At 40.9% G+C, this 18,440-nt stretch overlaps 1 protein-coding gene across 1 annotated transcript in view; it reads right to left on the bottom strand.

Annotated features, from left to right (window-relative positions):
* Window positions 1-7,052: 7,052 nt before the first annotated feature.
* The window catches only part of TMEM116 (transmembrane protein 116), a 90,150-nt gene continuing 78,762 nt past the window's right edge, over window positions 7,053-18,440 (bottom strand). The window contains exons 9-11 of the mRNA XM_040346257.1: window positions 16,328-16,475; window positions 13,595-13,671; window positions 7,053-8,076 (exon numbers count right to left, since the gene is read on the bottom strand). Of these exons, the coding sequence (XP_040202191.1) occupies window positions 7,879-8,076; window positions 13,595-13,671; window positions 16,328-16,475 (423 nt within the window). The 3' untranslated portion in view covers window positions 7,053-7,878. The remainder of the gene's footprint in view (window positions 8,077-13,594; window positions 13,672-16,327; window positions 16,476-18,440) is intronic.

The raw sequence follows: 18,440 nt of genomic DNA, 5'->3' as shown, positions 1-18,440 counted from the left end.
CTGCAAGTTAACCTCTGCTTCCTCATGCTCATCCCTCTGCTCATGTGACCAAGTTTTCAGTTACACAATTTGCAAGCAGTATTAAATGTATCAATAATTTATAACTATCATTGCGATGAACTGACCTGCAGAGCGTGTGGTAGTGTTCTGTGACTGCTGTTGGTGGGTGTAACTCCAACAAGAGTGATGTCAGGACCGAGCGACACTTGGTTACAAGGATGGCATAGCCTTTTTATGCCATTCTGAATTTTTTGTTCAAGTACCCCAAATGTACTGCCTTGTATCCAGGGTTGGGAACTGCTGCTCTAGAGGATCTTAGGCAATGTGCATAATTATTTACAGAAACCAGACATTTTCTTTTCCTGTGAATTTATTTTGTTAAAGGTAAAGTCAGATTGGTACTATTGGTTCTTAATGCCCACATCCTTCTATTTCCACAAACTTGGGCTCTGATGGTAGATCCCAGAACATGTGAAGTAAACTTTTCTAAGGGTAACTATCGATGTATAAGGCAATTGGATGCACAGGTGCAATACAACCACCCCCAGTCTTAAGAAAACCTTGTAAAGCAGTATGTAAAGTAATACCTCGGATTGCAAGTAACGCGGTTAACAAGTGTTTTGCAATACAAAATATTATTTTAAAATAATCCTGACTCGGTTTGCGAGCGTTGTCTCGTAAAACGAGCAGGATTCAAGCTTCTGCGGTGTGCAGTACTGCATTTGGCCAGAGGTGCGGGGGCGCCAGTGACATTCTGAGCTGTTTCGAATGCACTCTGAGCCGCTTTGGGTGTTTCCCAGTGCATCTGAGTGGTTTTAGAGTGTCTCCGGCACCCCCCAATAGAAGTCACTATAGAATAAATTATTTGAGTTTCCATTGGCTTTGGATTACAAGCATTCTTCTGGAACGAATTATGCTCGTAATCCAAGGTACCACTGTATCTCTTTTTTAGAATGAAAAATGGCAAACTGTTTCTACCCTGCCCAGCTGTTCATTAATACCCAAAAGAATGTTATCTACAATGCCTACAGGCCTCCATAGATATGAGACATAGAAATGGCACTGATCATCCATGGTGCTGTCATGTGGAATCTTGTTTTGACAAATAATCACTATTAACCACTTAATTACTGGGCACTTAAACCCCCTTCGTGCCCAGACCAATTTTCAGCTTTCAGCGCTGACGCATTTTGAATGACAATTGCGCGGTCATACAACACTGTACCCAAATTTTATTTTTTATCATTTTTCTCCCACAAATAGAGCTTTCTTTTGGTGGTATTTGATCATCTCTGCGATTTTTATTTTTTGTGCTATCAAGATTTTGAAAAAAAAACACTATTTTTTACTTTTTGTTCTAATAATATCCCAATTAAAAAAAAAAAAAATAATTTTTCCTCGGTTTAGGCCGATACGTATTCTTCTACATATTTTTGTTAAAAAAAAACGCAATAAGCGTATATTGATTGGTTTGCGCAAAAGTTAAAGGGCCTACAAAATAGGGGATAGATTTATGATTTCTTTTTAACTAGTAATGGCGGCGATCTGCGATTTTTTTTGTCAGGCCTGCGATATTGCGGTGGACACATCGGAAACTTTTGACACAATTTTTGGACCATTCACATTTATACATGCACAAATGCACCAATTCCTGTATAAATGTGACTGGCAGGGAAGGGGTTAACACTAGGGGGTGAGGAAGGGGTTAAATGTATTCCCTGGGTGTGTTCTAACTGTGTGTGGAGGGGGACTGACTGGGGGAGGTGACCGATGCTGTGTCCCTAAGGGACACAGCATCGGTCTCCTCTCTCCCTGACAGGACGTGGAGCTCTGTGTTACACACAGAGCTCCACGTCCCTGCTGTCACCACCGATCGCGGGTACCTGGCGGACATCGCGGCCGCCAGGCACGCGCATCGGCATATCAGCGATGCGTCGGGCACAGTGTTTCCCCGCTGCGCGCCCCCAGCGGCGTGTGCAGGGAATGCACATAAATGGACGTCCAGGGATGTCCACCCGGCAGTTGAGAGCTGCGCTGTGGACGTCTCTCGTCTATAGCGCGGCTCTCTAGTGGTTAAAGAGCTATAAAATAAAATAAATTCAGCTAATGAATGCATCAATAAAAGTTCCCACCTGATCTTTACCTCAAGAAACCAGTTCACCATCTTGGTAATGTATACAGGTCATTCTAAAAAAATTAGCATATTGTGATAAAGTTCATTATTTTCTGTAATGTACTGATAAACATTAGACTTTCATATATTTTAGATTCATTACACACAACTGAAGTAGTTCAAGCCTTTTATTGTTTTAATATTGATGATTTTGGCATACAGCTCATGAAAACCCAAAATTCCTATCTCAAAAAATTTGCATATCATGAAAAGGTTCTCTAAACGAGCTCTTAACCTAATCATCTGAATCAACGAATTAACTCTAAACACCTGCAAAAGATTCATGAGGCTTTTAAAAACTCCCAGCCTGGTTCATTACTCCAAACCGCAATCATGGGTAAGACTGCCGACCTGACTGCTGTCCAGAAGGCCATCATTGACACCCTCAAGCAAGAGGGTAAGACACAGAAAGACATTTCTGAACAAATAGGCTGTTCCCAGAGTGCTGTATCAAGGCACCTCAGTGGGAAGTCTGTGGGAAGGAAATAGTGTGTCAGAAAACGCTGCACAACGAGAAGAGGTGACCGGACCCTGAGGAAGATTGTGGAGAAGGACCGATTCCAGACCTTGGGGGACCTGCAGAAGCAGTGGACTGAGTCTGGAGTAGAAACATCCAGAGCCACCGTGTACAGGCGTGTGCAGGAAATGGGCTACAGGTGCCGCATTCCCCAGGTCAAGCCACTTTTGAACCAGAAACAGCGGCAGAAGCACCTGACCTGGGCTACAGAGAAGCAACACTGGACTGTTGCTCAGTGGTCCAATCAAGGTGCCAGAGTCTGGAGGAAGACTGGGGAGAGGGAAATGCCAAAATGCCTGAAGTCCAGTGTCAAGTACCCACAGTCAGTGATGGTCTGGGGTGCCATGTGAGCTGCTGGTGTTGGTCCACTGTGTTTTATCAAGGGCAGGGTGAATGCAGCTAGCTATCAGGAGATTTTGGAGCACTTCATGCTTCCATCTGCTGAAAAGCTTTATGGAGATGAAGATTTCATTTTTCAGCACGACCTGGCACCTGCTCACAGTGCCAAAACCACTGGTAAATGGTTTACTGACCATGGTATTACTGTGCTCAATTGGCCTGCCAACTCTCCTGACCTGAACCCCATAGAGAATCTGTGGGATATTAGGAAGAGAAAGTTGAGAGACGCAAGACCCAACACTCTGGATGAGCTTAAGGCCGCTACCAAAGCATCCTGGGCCTCCATAACACCTCAGCAGTGCCACAGGCTGATTGCCTCCATGCCACGCCGCATTGAAGCAGTCATTTCTGCAAAAGGATTCCCGACCAAGTATTGAGTGCATAACTGAACATAATTATTTGAAGGTTGAGTTTTTTTTTATTAAAAACACTTTTCTTTTATTGGTCAGATGAAATATGCAAATTTTTTGAGATAGGAATTTTGGGTTTTCATGAGCTGTATGCCAAAATCATCAATATTAAAACAATAAAAGGACTACTTCAGTTGTGTGTAATGAATCTAAAATATATGAAAGTCTAATGTTTATCAGTACATTACAGAAAATAATAAACTTTATCACAATATGCAAATTTTTTTGAGAATGACCTGTATATTAATAGTTGTAGATCAGCCAGAAATTTTTAAATCAATTTTAAGACTATAAACCAATGAAAACACAAGCTAAGCTGAGTTCACCTCAGTTTACAGATAAATTACCTTAGAGAAAGCTTTGTTCTTGTTACACTACAGTACTTTCCTCAGGCAAATGTTTAATGTGACAATATTGTGGAGACTTGAATATAAAAATAAAAAAAAACTGTCTATATAAGAAGAATGCACAATTTGCTTAGATAGACAGAATGAACTCATTCTAAAAGAAAGCTATCACCATCAGCAACAGCAGGAATTTTACAAAATGTTTAATTTTATTACAATTTTTTTTTAAATACGAACAAAATGTAGTGCTTAGTACTCCGATGTAAAATTATCCAAAAGCAGGCAGCAAACAGATTTCCAGCTGCTTGTAAACTCTTACACCCCTTATTCTTCTTCAGCACTTGGTTATTTTTCTTCAGCAGCTAAAAGAAATCCAGAAAAAAGCACATAAAACAAATGCTAGAATTTAAGATGCAGTTCAGTGAGTAAAATAGATATAGGTTAATTACAAGAGCCCTTGGGTGGTAATCAACACCCTAGTTAACAAAGTGCCATGTCCTATTAGTAATTGGAATTTTTGTGGAAAAATTCACTTTATAGGCACGTATAAAAATATTAACACATTTTAATAATTCACAGGGTATCACAGAAACACACGATGCATCTAATCAAATAGAAATACAAAAATAGAAATAGAAAGTCAGAGTGGTTTGTCTCAGCGAGATTACTCAGTATATATGTGGTTAGACTTGCTGCAAAACTGTAGAAGAAAACGAAGCCCAACGCTGAGTAAAGGGTATCTCCTAGGTGTATCCACGAGGTCCTTGAGGGGTTAAAATTTGTCTCTACATGTTTCGCGACAATTCTGGTCGCGAAACATGTAGAGCCAAACTTTAACCCCTCAAGAACCTCAAAACTGAGTAATCTTTCTGGGACAAACCACTCAGCCTTTCTATTTCTGTATTTCTATTTGATTAGATGTATCGTGTATATATGTGATACCCTGTGAATTATTAAAATTTGTTAATATTTTTATATATTTTTATTTAAATTCCAGTGAGTAAAATAAGTATTTGATCCCCAAGCAAAAACATGACTTGGTACTTGGTGGAGAAACCCTTGTTGGCAATCACAGAGGTAAGACGTTTATAGAAGATCTGTAAAGAAGAGTGGACCAAAATCCCTCCTGAGATGTGTGCAAACCTGGTAACCAACTACAAGAAACATTTTACCTCTGTGCTTGCCAACAAGGGTTTCTCCACCAAGTTCCAAGTCGTATTTTGCTTGGGGATCAAATACTTATTTTACTCACTGAACTGCAACTCAATTTATAACATTTGTATCATGTTTTTTTCTGGATTTCTGGTTGATATTCTGTTTCTATTATTTAAAATACACCTATGATAAAAATTATAGGGCCAGATCCTCAAAAGGGATACGCCGGTGTATCTACTGATACGCCGTCGTATCCCTGTTTCTATCTTTGAAACTGATCCACAGAATCAGTTTGCAAGAGATAGACAGAAGATCCGACATGTGTAAGAGACTTACACTGCCGGATCTTAGGATGCAGTACCGCATCCGCCGCTGGGGGCATTTTGCGTCGAAATGCCGCTTCGGGTATGCAAATTAGCACTTACGGAGATCCACAAAGCTTTTACGCTTCGTTTTTTCTCCGTAAGTATTAAGTTGCATTTGAATAGAGAGAGCAGACTGCGCAAAGGACAAAACAATAACAAAGCTGCTGAACACTGAGGGTCAATAAGTCCTTGGTCAGAGTATGTAAAAAAAAGCAGTGCAGTGCTACTAACAAAATGATGAAAGTCCAAAAAACAAATAATTAATCAAAATGAAGAGAGGATAAGGGTGACTTCTGGAACCTCAATAAGGTGATCGGATGAAGACTCCTTATAAAACAGTCAAGTATCCTTAGATAGAAGTACAAACCGCTCACCTTAGCAGATGGACCTGTGGGTGTGCAGCAGGTCAAATGCGCTGTCCCTCTAATAAGGGGGTATTATAAGATGATAACGGTGCCTCCTCGGTCGATCCTTTTCTCCAAACCGACTTTCAGTGGCGGATGGTCATCTGGTATACTCTCATGTAGTTGAATGGCATGAAAAAGTATAAAGTAGACACATAGTGCTCTCCGTATAGTAACCAAAATGCAATAAATGTATTTAAAATAAAAGTACTCACAAAAGAGGCACTATATCCTAGTGCATAGAATATGAGCATATATCGATAAAATACCAAGTAGGTGGCTGTCCTGACATCAAAAATGGAAGCCCCCTGCACGCGTATCGTCCCAAGGTACAGGACAGATCCGCTGAAGAAGTCCTGTACCTTGGGACGATACGCGTGCGGGAGGCTTCCATTTTTGATGTCAGGACAGCCACCTACTTGGTATTTTATCGATATATGCTCATATTCTATGCACTAGGATATAGTGCCTCTTTTGTGAGTACTTTTATTTTAAATAAATTTATTGCATTTTGGTTACTATACGGAGAGCACTATGTGTCTACTTTATACTTTTTCATGCCATTCAACTACATGAGAGTATACCAGATGACCATCCGCCACTGAAAGTCGGTTTGGAGAAAAGGATCGACCGAGGAGGCACCGTTATCATCTTATAATACCCCCTTATTAGAGGGACAGCGCATTTGACCTGCTGCTCACCCACAGGTCCATCTGCTAAGGTGAGCGGTTTGTACTTCTATCTAAGGATACTTGACTGTTTTATAAGGAGTCTTCATCCGATCACCTTATTGAGGTTCCAGAAGTCACCCTTATCCTCTCTTCATTAATTTGCATGTGTAAAATTAGGGCTGATTTTACAAAGTGTAAACTGTTTACACCTTGTAAAAGTAGACCCTTCTGTCCAGCGACGCGTTTTTTTTTTTGTTTTAAATTTTTTTTTTTCGCCGTATCTTTTTTTTCCCCGTATCTTTTTTTTCCCCGACGCAACTTTATTGACCCGACGCGATCCACAAAGCTCGGTGTAACGTAATTTCGCGCTATGCACGTCGGGAAAATGACGTCACGAGTATGCGCAGTACGGCGGGAGCGCGCCTAATTTAAATGGGAATCGCCCCCATTTGAAGAGGAACGCCTTGCGCCGGCGGAATTTAAGTTACACAGCCGAAAATTTCTAGGTAATTGCTTTGTGGATCGGGCACTTAGGTAGAAATTTTAAGGCAGTGTAACTTAAATAGGAAATTTTACGTTACGCCGGCTCTTTGTGGATCTGGCCCATAGACCCTTCATTTCTTTGTCAGTGAGGCAAACTTACAAAATCTGCAGGGGATCAAATAATTATTTTCCCCACTGTACATTGCTAAATAAGGAATCCAATGGTGTCATAGTGCAGAGCAGCCTCACTTCATTTAGTTTAGGTTTCAGTCTATTATAATATGCAGAAAAGTGCAATAGAATTATATTGGCATGCTCAGGTTTTTTAGACCAGAGTCGGACATAGGTAACACATGTTACTGCTGTAGACAGTGCCAAGACCTAATGTCTAAAATGCAATGTGCCACAGAACAGGTTTCCTAGGGCTGTAATAAAAATAAATATTAAATGTTATAGTCACATACAGCATGCATATGACTACCCTTATGTATTAACAAAAATGTGCTATTATATACAGAAAATATAAATTATAGAAACCTTTAACAGCCACTCAGTTACTAGTTTTACCAGGTTAAGTGTAATGTTCACAGCTGATTTTTGATTGGTTGTTATGTTTTATATCACATCATTGCTTTGACATCAGCTATTAAAGAAAGGCCAAAATGCACTGCTGGGCAACCAACACTCATTGTCCCGCATGTTCAACAAATTGCTGACAACTTTCAGAATACTAAAACAAGGAAGAAAGCCTACAATGTTCTATAAGCAGACCATGACCATGTCCCCAGTGATGATTATGATTGCATGTATATTCAAATAGGCATTCTGATATCTCCTTATAGCTTCTGTGCAGTTCACTTTTCAAGTCTGTCAAGTATGGCAGAAACCCATTAAATCCTTATGGACAGGTTAGAGGCCGCCATTATAATTGTTCAGCATTGCCTAATGTAGTCCTCACAGTGCTGATACTGTGTTTGGTCTGAAGTCAGTGGAAGAGGTGTGCATGCTGGCATACAGTTTTTTCTGTGAGCGCAGGAGAGGAGTCTGTGTGTCCACATCCCGACAGCCTTTTTGTTTTAAGCTCCGTAGCACGTGTTGCGTCCATCCGTATGCCAAGCAGTTAATAAATCCGGGAGAGACTGCTGTAATGGCCTAAAAAAAAAAATCAAACTGTACTTTAACACAAGGAATGAATTATTGTAATATTATAAAACAGAAAATGAGAACATTAAATGAAAAAACAGCCACATGCCATTGCCAAATATCTAATAATTGTGCAGAGCTTGTTCAAAAAAAAAATAATAATAATAATAATATATGCCAAGCATCAATGCAAAGCTAAAAATCAATATCAAAATATCAGAGGGATCTTTTGTGCCAGGGGTGGTGCCATCGGGACTTCTCTTTTTCTTTTTCAATTGAGATTGCAAATCAGACAGGAACATGCGCCTACCATTTCAGAAATTAGTGATGGCCATTTAGATATCTTTCTCAGTACAGGTATCCCTTAAATTACATAGTTAGTCAGGTTGAAAAAAGACACAAGTCCATCTAGTCCAACCACAAAATTGATCATTAAAAATCCAAATATATGTTAATAAGTTATCTGTAAAGAAGACAGTTCTCCTGATGCCTGAGCCCCTGAACGCAGCTATGATGAAGAAGAAGTGCCAACTTAAGTCACTTTAGAAACCAAAATGTCTGGGAGTGTCATTAAAGTGTCCCCTGCTGCACTCAGTTGTTCTTCGGACCTTTATGTCACTACTGTGTCTTGTGCTTCAGTCTAAGGAACCAGTGAACACAGTTGGGCACACAGGAGATGTAGTATTCGTGACACTGTGCCATCCTGACAGATTGCCAAATTGAGTTTTGCCACCCTCTGCCTATACCTCCCTCACCTGTGTAGCCTATAAGAACGCTGACTTCTGACTTACTGGTGCTGGCTTTCAAGCAAACTCATCCAACAGGGCAAAGCAACAAGTATGCTTCAATGTCCCCCTTCCCGGCAGCACAGGCCTTTCCTTCACTCCTCTGCTGCTAGGGGGAGAGGGGCATATTTGGATTTTGTCATTTTGCCCTGCATGGCAAAAGTACAGGCCTGCTTTCTGTTAGAAACCAGTGCTCCTGTAGACCAAGAGAACAGGCTGGAGACAGGATGGGGCACTTCAGGGGTACATGGTCTTTACACTCTTCTGGTAGCACTGGCTCATCCAGCTGAATACAAGGAAAAAAAAGAGACTTTCAAGTATTTCTGTCACTGCTTTGTACTGTGGCTGTGGTTAATGTTTTAGGTTTTAGAATGAATTATTCTTTAAACTCAGATGCTTCTTGATCCATACAAGACATCATGGCATTTTACCAGTTTGACCGCACAAGAGTCTGGCTATGACTTACTGGAATGACGAAAGTGTTTGCTTTGCCATTTTATAATTATCTCCTTCTGTTTACTTATATTATGGTTCTGGAATGTGAGCAGACGGAAAAACTCTGCTAGAGACATGAAAGTACAGAACAAAGCACTGCCATTCTTTTTTAAGGAATTGTAGTTACCGGTAATACTTTTCTTTTAATATGCATCGATAACATTTGAAGAAAAACCCGTCTGTTGTACGCAACTACTGATTCAACCATTTGTCTCTTCCCCTTCCCCCAAAGTCCCCATAGGACAGTGATGGCGAACCTTTTTAAGTCCGAGTGCCCAAACTGCAACGCAAAATCAACGTATTCATTCCAAAGTGCCAACATATACAGAACTTGATGAGCGTGGGATATGATGTCTGGGGGTGAACATGGGACACATCAAAAATCATTGTGTATTCACTATGTAGTCTGTGTTTTGTACAAGAAGATCTAAAACTAGAACACATTTGACAAAAGTTACATTTTTTGGAAGCTGTCCTAGCATTGTGCAATCAGTATCACTATTCTAACTATACATTAATATTCAATACACTCAAGTTGCATGACAGGTGTACTTTAAATTACTAGTTGTTCAGTAGAAGCACTGGCTGGATGATAAACAAATCCTGTTACAGGGGGTGACATGCAACCAGCAACTCTACAGCTGCAGCAGAACTTCCCAGTCCCCCCATTCCCTGCTGGCACACATTATGCTCTCTTTGGTTAAGGCATGTTGAGATCTGTAGTTCTACTCCAGCTGACGACATACTGGTTGCCCTGCATTGCTGTAGCAGAAGACTACTTAGAAAATCTCTCATTCCTGACTACATTCATAGTCCTCAATGTCCAGGAAACATCCTTCTGAAAGTGTACATTCAAAGACAACTGTAGCAATGCTTTACCAATGGTTCACTCACAATGCCTATGCAGTTCAATGCACGTCAAATGCAAACTCCAAGCAACATCTCTACACCTCTCTGTATAATGCCAGTGATTCTGGACTGTCTGTCATGTGACTCTGGTATCATGAAATACAGGGGGATGGCAGGGACAAAAACTATATGTATTTACATCTCACACTATACTGCAGTGATCTCTGCAAAATCTAGCAGGCATTTCCAGCCAGATAAACCTGAATAGCCAACACACAGCATGAGACATCTGCTGTAACACAGACAGCATATAAACAACATTATTCTGACCATACAATTCCATATTTTGTGGCAATGTTGGGAACAAGAAGAAAAAAAGTCCCCAAGGAATAGATTCTATTTGAAGAGGCACAGAAACAGTGTACACAGCTAAACACATTTATTCCCCACACAGCATGTACACTTACTTTAACGATTGCCACAGCACTCCAATGCATCTGCCGACTCAGTCAGTTCCCGGGCATAAGAACGGCCTGTGATTGGGCAGCTTCAGTAGGCACCATCACGGCTCCCCATTGGCTCAATCCCCACCACGTGTTCTGCCTGCCATCCAACCCGGAGCAACCCTTCATCTCGTCCACGCCCCATTCTAGACACGGCCCCCCATTGGCTCAATCCCCACCACATGTTCCGCCTGCCATCCAACCCGGAGCAACCCTTCATCTCGTCCACGCCCATCCTAGACACATCATCCCTGGCTCCAGAGACTTATGGGAGATGTAGTTCTATGTGAAGGGGAGCTGTGAACGCGATATACCGAGTCAGTACAGGATTTTCTCACGTGCCCACAGAGAGGGCTCGACGTGCCGGCTGTGGCACGCGTGCCACAGGTTCGCCATCACTGCCATAGGAGCTCACAGAATACTAAATATAATTACATGCATTGTCATCGCCATGAAAAACTATAAAAAATGGTGTTGTATAGGTCAAATAAGGGAAAATATTCTCTACAGCTACAACGTCATATACAGTGTTATATTACTTTTTGCTTGGAAATTCTTTAAAATACAATTTTCTCTTACTGTATGTACACTTCATGCCCTTACACTCCAGAGCTATATGCATGCTATATGTATAGATTAGTAAAGCCCATATTCCTTATCACAAGCATCCTCACATAGACTTGTAATGATGAGAAAAGAATGTGTGTCTGACCAGGTCTGTTAGATTATAGAGTGTCTTGGAGAGTGTGGTCAACCTGGTGCTGAATGGACTGCACTGTTCTATTCAGGCAAATGCTGCTTTAACAGGAAAGTGGGGTATGGATATAAAAATGGATGATGGTATTACAATAGGGCTGATACAACTAATCGATTATTCGACAACTAATCGATTATGAAAATAGTTGGCAACTATTTTCATAATCGATTAATCAGCCAGTTGATTAGTTGGCCTGCATATAGTATGCATTATTTGTTTACATATCAGGAAATACAGTGCAGCACACATACAGCTTAGTACACCATCCATATGATGTCACTAAGGGCCAGATTCACAAATGAGATACGACGGCGTTTCTCCTGATACGCCGTCATATCTCTGTTTCTATCTATGCGACTGATTCAAAGAATCAGTTACGCATAGATAGCCAGAAGATCCGACAGGTGTAATTGTTTTACACTGTCGGATCTTAATTCTACGTGAATCTGGCCCTAAGTGCCTGAGAATTTGAGAGTGTGAGGAGCAATGCCTCATGGGACATGTAGTCCTAGGCAGTGAGTGAGTGGTTCTAAAGGCAGAAGTTTTTTTACCTTGCTATAGCGGGTGCTCTATACTATACTTTGCAGCTTGCTATTGAGGCACTCTGAAGGCAGGAGGAGTCAGAAGCATCGGTGAGGGACCCCAGAAGTGGAGTATCTGGGCTGCTTTGTGCAAAACCATTACACAGAGCAGGTAAGTATAACGAGTTTGTTTAAAAAAAAAAAAAAAACATTTTAAAGACTCTGTGCAGGGAAGATTAGCATCTGAACCCAGAGAAAGTGGAGGTAATAGAAGGCATTACAATTACTGTAGTTGGTTATTTATATTTACCACTGCATATGGATATTTAAGAATAAATTGCCTTTTTTTTATTTACATATTAAACTAAATTGTACACCACACTTTTTTTTAAGATTATCCGATTAGTCGATTAATCGAAACAATAATCGGCCAACTAATCGATTATGAAAATAATCGTTAGTTGCAGCCCTATATTACAATATCTGTCTAGCTGAAGATCTATCTTTGGCTGGTCCTTAATGTACCCGATTAGTTTGCTTCTTTTTTATTTATTTTTTAACAGAAAGTTTGCTCAGTTTATAGCCACAAGGGGGTTGTAAAGCTTTGTGTTTTTTCACCTTAATGCATTCTATGCGTTAAGGTGAAAAAACACCTTGCACTCTCGGGCCACCTAGCCCCCCCATTTTACTTACCTGAGCCACGAAACTCCGTGGAGAAGATCCCGCAATGCTTTCCCCCAGCTTGAGGTGGCTCTTCATTGGAGATTGATAGCAGCGCACCCATTGGCTCCCACTGCTGTCAATCAAATCAATGACGCAGTGGGTCTAAATGATGCACTTGATGGCTATGGCCGCCACTGTATCACACGGGAGCGTGTCCGCAAGCTAACCCCCATGGGAGAGAGCTTCCCAGAACAGGGGTTAGCTTTTGCAGGAGGAGCCGAGACAGCCACTGAGGGAACCCAGAAGACGTGGATCGGGGCCACTCTGTGCAAAACGAACTGCACAGTGGAGGTAAGTATAACATTTATACTTATAAAGGAACCTTTACAACCCCCTTTAATTCTGATGCCCTTTTGTTTTGTTTTTTTATTTATACATCAGTTCACAGTGCAAAATATGTACTTAAAACACAGCTTTGGTATTTAGGAATTCATGGCTGGCAGGCTCAGCAATCTTTTTCAAGTACTTTTGCCTATCTTGGGGACACACTGAAATGTGTCAGTTCCAAAGCCATGGTATTCGGTAAACTAATGTGAATGGGTAATACAGACCACAATACAGATATAAAACCCTAATTTAGTCCAGTTATATGTACAAATGTCCAGGGCATCATAAAGTAACTTGTTAGGTCCTTAGTATATAATCTACATATCTGGACATGTAATATATATAGTACATTAGCCTTGTATATAGGGCTACTTGAAGTTGCTTAGAGATAGATGTAGAGATAAAAAAGTATACAAACAAATAACATCAGCAAGTATCATAAACAGCAAGTTTAGGAAGTTATTTTATATATTTCCACAGAATTATGCATAGGAATGAATACAGGTAAAACATTCATTTGAAACTATCACCAGCTAAGGGAAAAACAAAAAATAAATATTAACTAACCTGAATGCAATAAAGAAATATATATAATGCATTTGTTCCTTTGTAGTCAGCCAGCTTTAAAACAGTTAGGATAACAGCTGTAAATGAAGACAGATAGAGTAAAATATAAACAGATATCTTAATAATCACTACTTCAACTATGACACTAAATGCCCGTACACACGATCGGATTTTCTGATGGGAATTGTGTGATGCCAGGCTTTTGTTGGAAAAATCCGACCGTTTGTATGCTCCATCGGACAATTGTCGGATTTTCTGACAACAAATATTGGATAGCATGTGTTAAACTTTTCCCACAACAAATGCGTGGTGTCGGATTATCCGATTGTGTGTACAGAAGTCCTTCTAAAAAAAAAAGAAAATCCAAAGTACAAACACGCATGCTCAGAAGCAATGCTAACCATAACACAACATTGGTAGAAGTTGCCCAAAGGGTGGCACTAAAGACCTGAAAAACCACGTAGTTTCATGTTTGCCGTTTGTATGCAACACAAGTTCACGGCCAACGCCCTTCGGACAAAAGTCCTACGCTTTGTCCGATGGAAATCCAATTGTGTGTACGAGGCTTAGGTAGCAGAGAGTTTGTTGTTCTAAGGCTTGTTCATGTAAAGGCTTAAATTATTTTTTGTTGGAAGATAATAGTGGATTGTATGTCCCTCGGGGACTTAGGAAGAAGCTTCTCACCTGAGCCTCCTACTTTCTACAGCCTTTACATTGGAATTTCATTGCTTGCTAGTTGCTACCATTTATATCTGCACTTATTTTACAATATAGAAGCGGCTGGAAGACAAGAGAGACTATGTGGGCGATTGGCTGCAGGCAGCTGCTAGAATCCTCAACAGGATATATAATTCAGACCAACTGACTGTACAATTATTAAAATGTTAGTTATAGTTGAGCTGATGCTTTACACACACAGGACTTTAGCTAATGCAAACTAAAGTTTGTTAATAAAATGTATAAATTAAAAATGTAAAATAAAAGTATTAATCTACATTGTAAAGTTTGCCATAATAGTCAGTGCTTTATTAAGTATATACAGTATTCATATATGGTTTGACCAAATGAGTGTGAGCTTTGGTTTTCTACCCATTGCATTACATTGGCATTGGTGCAAAAATTTGGTATTAAACCCAAAAGCAAAAATGTTATATTGCAGTTTATCCATTCTGGTGATGGCTGCATTTGTTTTTTCATTTTTAGGCTTTTTTCTACATTTTCACTTGTTGATCCAGCATGTATGCAACACTACTTTCTCCGTGTTAATTCCAGAAAGTAAACCCAAATATGCTTTTTTACATTTAGACCCTAATTATCTCATTATGTATCTAGGATTTTGGCATCCTATATCATTTTCATTAAAGGTGGAGGGGTTAAAGCGGATGTAAACCCAAAAAATCTTTTTTTTTTTTTTGCTGTCACAATGTAGAGAATACGATTTCCTATCATCTGTGCCCAGTCTTGCCACACAGAGTTAATCCAGCTCTGAGCAATCCTCTTTTATTGTTCAGTGAAATAAAACAGACTTCCAGATAAAAACCTGTCTAATTAAAAAGTCCTTACCCCCCCTTGCTTCGAGTGACAGGTTATTTACATATCTCTCCTGGATGTTATAATAATATGAGGTGATCCACAGTTCATAGACAAGTGACCAGGATGTGTTATGTGGGGGGAGGGGTGGATTTCTCTCTTTCTCCCCACATAACACCTCCTGGTCACTTGTCTATGAACTGTGGATCACCTCATATTATGATAACATCCAGGAGAGATATGTAAATAACCTGTCACTCGAAGCAAGGGGGCGGTAAGGACTTTTTAATTGGACAGGTTTTTATCTGGAAGTCTGTTTTATTTCACTGAACAATAAAAGAGGATTGCTCAGAGCTTGATTAAATCTGTGTGGCAAGACTGGGCACAGATGATAGAAAATCTTATACTCTACATTGTTACAGCAAAAAAAAAAATTGGGGTTTACATCCACTTTAATTTCACAAACAAAACAAATGTAAATTCACATTGGAAGATCTGGTCATGTCTTACAGCAGAAGAGACTTGAAAAAGCCCAATGGAGATGAAAAAAACTAAATGGATTTCTATAAATTGACTGATGTGTACAGACAACAGAGGGTGGGAAGAGCTGGGCCGTTATATAGTCCCAGGTGTCTACTTTGTACATGTAAAATGTACAATGTCCAGGAAACTTTCCCAACATTGCTCTTCTAAGTAAGGCCGGCCATACACAGTGCAAATTTATTTTCTACAACCACAGGTCGGTGGGGGAATCCGTCTCCACCAGGAGAAAACAGGGATTATTTCTAGCAGCTATACAAGCCGCTAGCAATAATCGCAAGTAAAATCCATAAGGCAGATTGTACCCATGTTGATCGATTAACTTGGTACATATAGCCTGTCCATATATGGTTAGAATATCAGCCAATTCAGCAGGCTTTTACATGCGATTATCACTAGTTGCTGCTATATCTGCTAGCAATAATCACTGTCTTCACCCAGTGAGGACGGCTTCCCCCACCTGTGGTTGCAGGAAAGAAATTCCTACTGTGTATGGCCAGCCTTAGTCCATCAATTTCGCAGGTATGAGATAAAGGGGCACTGTTTCCTGTACTCACGCGATGAAAAATGTATCAAATATACTCCTTTCATCTTTAGCAAACATCCTTGCTATATGAAGAAACTGGTTATTGGCTATTACAAGTCTACACTTAAGAGACTCACCTGGCAAGCAACAGAGAAAGAAGATGGCAGGGAAGATCAGAAGGCGCCAGCTCATTACTTTAATCACTGCCCACTGTTGGTCTTGGATGAAGCCTGCTGTTGTTGCAAGATGCCTTTGGACAACAGTCTGCGAACATGCTGCGATCACCTAAAAATGGAAACCAGACCGTGTTAGGCTTTTATGTGGTCATTAAAATCAACATTAGTGCTGAGAAAATGAAAAATTTTTGGTCATTTTACTGCATAAACCAATTAGATCAGCCTTTGATACTTCTAATGTATTTGCATTTTAGGCTTTCTCTGTTTGAACTACTTTGGAGGCTTTTTCAAGTGGTTGTTTATGCATGGCTAGACAAAAACTAAATAAAGCCTCACTCCAGTCTTAAGGCCCATACACATGGTCGGCAGGGGTCAAGTCCTGGGGAAAAAAGTGTGGGAACTCCCACCCAAGATCCACTCCCCCACCAAAAAAAATAAATGATATGCTCATTTGCATAATTACTAAACCGCATGTTTGTTTGTTTTTTTCGATCCACTGTACCTTAGTAATCCTTTATGTTACTTTGTTACTGGCCGCTTCCTGTATATGGATTCATCGGGTAGTGTGTGGGTATTCCGTCACTTCCATTGCGGCATCGAGGAAGTGACGGAACCCGCACACTACCCAATGAATCCATATACAGGAAGCGGCCAGTAACAAAGGATTACTAAGGTTCGTTTGCCCCTGACAGTGACTCGAGCTGGGCATCGCCGCTTAGTGAAGGATAGGCTTGGGCGGCTCGGCAGCTCTCGGCTGCTCTAGTCCTGCAAAGGGAACTGCGTTCCTGCTGTGAAAAAAGTGCAGGAACTCCGTTCCCTAGCGTTCCCACAGGACTTGAGCCCTGATGGTCGGACTTTTTGCCAACAAACTTCGAAATGAGCAAGTTTTCCAAAAAATCAGACCATGTGTACGAGGCTTTAGGCCCCTTTCACACATGCGGACCGTATATCTGTTTTTTCATCCATCCGTTTAGGGATGAAAAAGGGACATACATTGATCCCTATGGGATAGCGAGTGTCAGCGGATGGACATCCGCTGACACCCCATCTCATCAGTGTCTGCTATGCTCCGACTCTGCAGAGGGAGGAAAATCCTATTTTTCCATCCGTTGCAGAGCAGATCGGATGAACACAGACAAACGGTCCATGTTCATCCGATCCCCCTATAGGGGAGAGCAGAGATGTGACCACCCTGTCATCTGCCGGCTCAGCGGGAATCAACGGAGCGAGTTATAGTGTGAAACGCGTCAGTTTGTATCCCGTTTGCTGTGGCATGTGTTTTGTGATCCTGTTTTTACAATATAAGCATCATCTTTTGGAGTGCAGCTGTCCAGACTTTTCCCTTCATTTGCATTGTGATATGCATTGCCAGCACCTGTGGCTTCAGATCAGGTAAGGGTTCATTATTTGTCTTCTACCTTGAGCGGTGACTCCCTTTCTCTAACAGAAATCATTGCACTATGGCACAGGGACCGCGGGCCGAATCCGGCCCTCCAGATAATTTCATGTGGCCCTCGCACCTCTACTGCACCTACAGGAGAGCTCCAGCCCTCCTCCAGACCCTGTACTTTCTGCTTTCAAGCAATGCATCCATCTTTTTCCCAGCAGAGCATAAGGAAAGGGGGGTACACTGTGATGTAAGGGAGGGCGGGGGGGGGGACTCAACTTCTGATGGTGGGGTGGCTCTTGATATCTAATGTAAGGGGAGGGGATGCGCTAGACATCTAATCTTACAGATACAACCAGACATTTTTAGGGCAATCATAATGCTGATGCGGCCCACAATGCAATTGAGTTTGACACCCCTGCACTATGGCTTCAAAATATATATTTTAAAATACACTAAGCTGTGTTGCTGAGTGTTCTGTGCAAAAAAAGGTAGCTGTAAACAAGGTAATTTATGATTTCTCACAAGATGCATGCACCTGGAAAATGCTTGTCAATTATTTGGCATCACTCTATTTTATAATTAAAAAATATGAGGGGAATTTATCTAAACTGGACCAGAGGGAATGGAGCATCTGTGCATGGCAACCAATCAGCTTCTATCTTCAGCTTCTTCAGTTAAGCTTTG

Source organism: Rana temporaria, chromosome 1, assembly GCF_905171775.1.
Source record: "Rana temporaria chromosome 1, aRanTem1.1, whole genome shotgun sequence".
In the NCBI taxonomy this organism is placed as follows: Eukaryota; Metazoa; Chordata; class Amphibia; order Anura; family Ranidae; genus Rana; species Rana temporaria.
This window is presented reverse-complemented; position numbering and strand designations above follow the sequence as displayed.